Here is a 6,000-nt window from a genome sequence, read left to right as displayed (position 1 = left end):
TCAGCTGCCTCTCCACACCACCCCACCCCCCACCCCTCAAGCTCCACCTCTCTAAAATGCCTTCTTCTTTCAAAGTACTTCCTAAAACCTATCTATTGGACCATCTTCAAAGCTCACCCATTCCAGTGTCTCCTCTTGGGGTTCAGAGAAGGATTCCATCCATTAGTCGCATCTGTGAAATGCCTGGGAAAGTTTTAATTCATTACAGGCACTACATCAATGAAAAGTCTGATATGGATGGCATCAACTTGTAGACAATTAAAAGGCATGTGCATTGCAATGCTATCCAAACTCCAACTGAATGAACTGAAAGCAGCCAGTTTTGTCATGCTGAGATACATTTATTGACAATATACAGTATACACAGAAGACCATATTATACAAGTTACTGAAATGTGCTTATGAGGTTTTCAAACTAGATTTCCAGACGTATAAGACATAATGACCGCACAAATCACTGGTATCAGAAATCTGCCTGATTATATAAATGTTTACATGCTTCCCTTCAAGTAGCCATTTATCTTGCATTATTGACTGAAATGTATTCAGCTAGAAAGCAAAGATTCCTATAACAGATGGTTTTCATGCTGATTAATAACTTTCCACCTCTCAAGGCTGACAGTCCACAAACCATCTAATTTTCCTAATCAGCATTTCACTTTCTCCAGCTCATTTTGTTTCTAATATTTTAAACTGAAATAAAAACAAAATAAAAATCCCGTGAATGCTGGAAATGAGAAACAAAAAAAAGAAAGATGATCAGTTAGCATCTGTAGAGAGAAATACAGAGCATTATATATTTCAGGTCAAATGATCCACTATAAGATTTTAATGGTGATAGTAATCAATTTGAACTATAACCCTAAAATAAATGCAAAATATTACAGTTGCTGGATATTCTGAAATAAAAATAAAGTGCTGGAGCAACTCAGCAGGTATGGCAGCATCCATGGACAGAAACAAACTTGATGCTTCAAGTCCAATTTGACGGTTTCTCTTTCCACAGTTGCTGCTGATCTTGTTTAGTTTGTCCAAGGCTATGGTTTGTATTTCTGAAATATTAACACTGCTTTGTCTCTCCAAAGTTGCTTCCTGAGTTGCTGAGTTTTCCAACATTTTCAGGTTTTATACAAAGATATGTTGAATGTTTGTGGTTGTTTCAGTCTAAAAAGTTACAAGATCCATGCAAATCCCAAACAAAGTGTTACAGGCTCCTCCATTAGCAGTGTTATGCAATGTTTGTCATTATTTTATATCTTGAATATGTGGAAGCTATTCAAAATGTGGCACCTAGATTTTGGCCTTGTGAGTAAGAGTCATTAAAATATACGAGGTTGGAAATAGACAGCCACGGTGTGTCACAGGAGTACAAAGTTAAAAGCTGAGCATTGCAACAACAAAAAATAATCCAAGAATTGCAGCCAGCTGCAGAAGGGGGTCTCGCTTGCAACTAGAGCACACAGGCACACAAAGTGAATTATTCTATTCTCAGAAAACATTTAAAAGGTAACGTAGTGGAAAATGCAGTCTAAACAGGAAGAGCTGGTCAGAATCTAAAACACCGAAATGTATTGACCTCCCACCTTTTGCAATTCTCAGTCAATGCAGCAAATACATTTTTGACAATCTCAAACCAATTCGTTCAACTACTTTCACCTCATTAGAGCACCGACCTGCAGGAATCCTTAGAATACATGTTTCAAATAGATTTTATTACTGTATTCAATCAGGGATCAACATGAATACTTCAAGTTAGTTTGGTTAATTCCAACCATTGTATTTTGTTGATAAAACCCACAAATGAATCTTACTTCTGAACAAAATCAATCTAAACCTATTGTGAAGCATGTGCTTATTAATAGACAACTAGTGATGGTATTAAATGTACCTCGCTCTCCCCAACTCCATCCAATGATACTTCAGTGCATGCTGAGACAATGTTTAATCTCTATTATTAGTACTCAATTGTCATTGCTTGAAATAACTCAGTTCGCCTAGTGACTGATTACAATCACTATAAATCTAGTGAAAATGTTGCAGGGGAAAATATGTAAAAAATATTTTCAATGCTGCCTAAAACAGCAGTTAGTATACAAAATAAGAGTCGAGACATTTCTTATGTGCAGTAAATGGTCCCTCTATCTAGTGTATTATACCAAGGCTTTAATGCTCAGGAATATAATACGCCGCAGGCCTCCCCCCTCTTACCTGCCTCACGATTTGTAAATTCCATTAAAACTAATAAGACTGCATTTCAAGCACCATCTGGTGAAACTATAACCTGTGACAGTGTTAAAAAAAACAGGACCAGGTAAACAAAGACACTTAACCAGGCAGCTCTATAAACACTTAACAGAAAAGGCCAGCATGTTGCTCAAGTGTAAGGATTGGCAGACTGGAGGCTATTAGGTGAGACAAATAAAATCATACGCGAACTGTCACAAAAGACATTCTACTTCAGAAAGTAAGACTAATAATCCAGTTAGTCTGTCCTGTAATGAAGGCTAATTGCAATAACCAGAACCCAGCCCTTGTAAAAAAAAAGCAAAAAAAAACAAACCTGATGGAAAAACATAGTCATTTAGCATGATTAAAACTGCGCTACAACAAATCGTATGCAAGATATACCTCAAGCACAAAGCAAATAAGCAGCTGGCATAAATACGTTTTGGTCACAGTCTTTTAATGATCATATTAACAGGCATTTTTTTCTACCATGCCAGCAAATTGATACAGAGGGGCAAAAAAAAATTGAATGATGTTAAGTCTGCTTGAAGGTCAGGGGTAGAGAAATGTTCAATAGGACAATCCATCCAGTTTAAAAGTTGCTGAAAATTTCATGCTTCTTGTTCCAGTCCATTGGAGGTGCCCTCTTGTTCTTACGTTTAGCCTGCACTTTCTCTCTGGTTTCAGCTGCTGTAGGACTTAGATTCAATCCACTCTCTACAAACGGGTCATTCTCCAGCTCTTCTTTCACCTGCACGGGTTTGAAAAGGGAAGAATAAGTAAATACACAAGAGAAAGATCACTGGCTCAAGTGATTGGAAAAGGAAAGGTAGTGGGCATGAGTGGTTAAGGGGGCAGGGATAAAGAGTGCACGTGAAAAGGTGGAAAGTAGGAACTTGGGGTTATGGGACGCAAGCCCAATAGGAGGCTATTACAACCATATTGGGGATCCATTGGCTGGGTGTAAATGACACATCCACTCTAACAGGGTCCCCAGCTTGCAGAGTTCCCAAAACCAGGTGTTGCTCATAATAAATCCAATTGGAAATTCGGGTGATATATTTTCCTTGAACATCTATTTGAATGCATAACTTATTACCACAGAAAACGTGTAGCATAGATATATTCAAAGGGTAAGAAGAATGAGAATTAGGATACATTGATTGGGTGAGACAAAGAGGTGTTGAGGAAATCTTATCTATAGTATAAATAGCAAAACAGTAGTTACAATTTTCAGCATACAAACTGGTCTATATCATACTTGGCTGAATAATAAAAGTTGATTAACTTACTTTCAGATTAAGGTTTTACAATGTTCAACGATACAGATTAATAATTGTGATGCTATTCATAGAAGCAAATTTCTTCAAAACACAACCTGGCTTTGCAACTTTAACTAGGGCATTGCTCCAACTGTATTCATATCACAAGAGCATTATGTTTTTAAGTTGGATGTTTCAGCAATCCAATTCATATTATTAATGTCTTCTTAGATCATAATTCCTATAATTTAACTAAACAAATTTCACTTAACCGTCTGATTAGACCTTTTGATGCAGTCACGTGAAGAAAATGCAAGATACTCTTAGAAATAATCACTGTTCTTTATACAATATGAAACACCCTCAAAGAGCTGAAGAATACCAAGGTCTGCAATTAAGTTCGCTCTAATTTGCAGGGAACTGGGCTTTTAATTATAGTCTTGTTTCAGGAAATATATGCCATCATTGTATCTCACCGTGCTGGAAAGTTCAAAATAATTCCTTTCAACTAACTGCTAAATCAAGAAAATAACGTCAAAACCTGTATATTTTAACTCATTATAGTAAAGGGGATTCTCCATTAATCTTTGAAGGAAGAGATTAAATCAAATCAGAACATTCTGTGCAACAGGATTAAACTTTAAACCAATGATATGATCTGTAACTGATATACTTTGCAAGTTCCTAATGCAATACATGTGTCATTGCTGGTGACCTGCATCAGTTATTTATGAACGCTCAGAGGCTGCTGATAGTCTGAAGCAACTAAGTGCAGTGCAGAGTGCAACTCCTGTCCTTCTGCAAAACTAAACTCCTTTCACAGGTCAATATTCTGTCTTTGCCTGTCACATGAAATGAATTTGTTTTGAATTAGATCAATTAGCACAGAAAAATTGATGGTGCTGTTGGCAAGCTGTGACAGAGTTTACCTCAGTGTCTCACATCTTCAAACAAGGCACTTTCTGATCTGTTAGCCTCTGCTAGTGCACTGCATGCACATTTGATACTTGCTCTCCTCACTCAAAATCCACGCAAGTGATAAGCTTTCTGCAAACTTGCATTTCTGAAGAGGAGCAGTCACAATTACATTGCTCTGAGTTGGAGTCTGACAATATTCTATATTTGTGCAAGTTTCACGTCACTAAATGTCTTTCAATGCAAAACTGAATATGCCACATTTCACAGAATCTAAACTGTTGGATAATTTTGATATAAAGTAAAATATAATCTGCGTAGCTATTTACAATGTCACTGGTGTCACCTAACAGAATCAGTGACACTTAATATAACAAAACTGCAATGTGATCCACATGATCCAATTAGTTGGCAGGTTAAAAGTTATTAAAATATATTTACGGGAAATAACATGGTTGAAAATATTCACAGCATCAAGGTATCAAAAATCTTGTAGTTATATAGTACCTACAATGTGGTAAAATATCCCAAGGAGTTTGGAGTATGTACCTTGAATTACTACAGACAGGACTTAATTGAGATACTAGCATACTATCAGTGACTGAGGACTCCTATAGTAGAGACCGCTCTAACCTTACAAAGAAGCATGCCCTGTAGAACTAAAACACCCAATTTCTCATCAGTGTGACTAGATAGGACATTGTCTCAGTCAAGAGAAACAAACGCCTATAAAGGTGATAAATATTAACAAGGATTAGAAATTTACAAACTTCTTTTTTGTACAAATCAACAATTGTCTGGACTGTAATTAATCGTTAAAATTAAGAATTGATGGATATTCAATTAGTGAACAATAGAACACTGACAAGAGGAGGGTAGGAGAACAAACATTATGATAGGAATTTAATGGGACAGACAAATACAGTGCCCCCTGTACTGACTGGGGTTTATACACTGTGTCATTGCCGATCGTTCTTGAAGTAATCGCATGCAACGGATGGAACTTTGGAAACATCGTTGACATTGTTCCTTGGTTGACACCCCTTCACGTGTTGCACTTCGGGTTTGCTTAGAAAATTGGGGCATTTGATGAGTGTAAAGGCAACGACCACTTCCATATGACTCTCAGACTAGCTATTTTAGTAAAATCATATTCCGTACCTATATGTTAATACCAGTCTACAAAGTGATTTACCTAGCTGTTGTCAATGAAGAATGAACTCAATCCTCTAAATCCTGTGGTTGACTCGAATTTAAGTTGGAAATGTGGAAAATTTTGTCAGAATCTATGTGACCATTAGAAGTTCTGAAATAAGAGGTAATCCTATAAATCCTTCTATTCCCAAAGCAAGATTGGATGTTGTTGCCTATATTTCTTTACCAGCTATTCATTGTTCCAAGAAGTAAAGATTGATTCCTTCAATAAATAACTAGAATTCTTATAATATCATCAGGGTGCTAATCCACACTCAGATATTTGCTTTCCATTTTATGCTTTCAAAATGCCAGATAAAAAAATTACTGCATTTTTTTTGTTTTTCATAGTTGATTGTTGGTTCCCCTTTTCTCTTGTTGTTGTTGTTTTAAATGCCTGTAG

The 6,000-nt window shown here is 36.5% G+C and overlaps 1 protein-coding gene across 2 annotated transcripts in view; it reads right to left on the bottom strand.

Moving 5' to 3' along the window:
- Positions 1-320: 320 nt before the first annotated feature.
- The window catches only part of nherf2 (NHERF family PDZ scaffold protein 2), a 130,905-nt gene continuing 125,225 nt past the window's right edge, over positions 321-6,000 (bottom strand). For both annotated transcript variants that reach the window (XM_072559847.1, XM_072559848.1), the window contains one exon: positions 321-2,977. In XM_072559847.1, coding sequence (XP_072415948.1) covers positions 2,819-2,977 — 159 coding nt within the window. In that variant the 3' untranslated portion in view covers positions 321-2,818. The remainder of the gene's footprint in view (positions 2,978-6,000) is intronic.

The sequence above is a fragment of the Chiloscyllium punctatum genome, chromosome 40 (genome assembly GCF_047496795.1).
Source record: "Chiloscyllium punctatum isolate Juve2018m chromosome 40, sChiPun1.3, whole genome shotgun sequence".
NCBI lineage: Eukaryota > Metazoa > Chordata > Chondrichthyes > Orectolobiformes > Hemiscylliidae > Chiloscyllium > Chiloscyllium punctatum.
The sequence above is the reverse complement of the archived record's forward strand: the minus strand, read 5'-3'. Positions and strand labels throughout refer to the sequence as shown.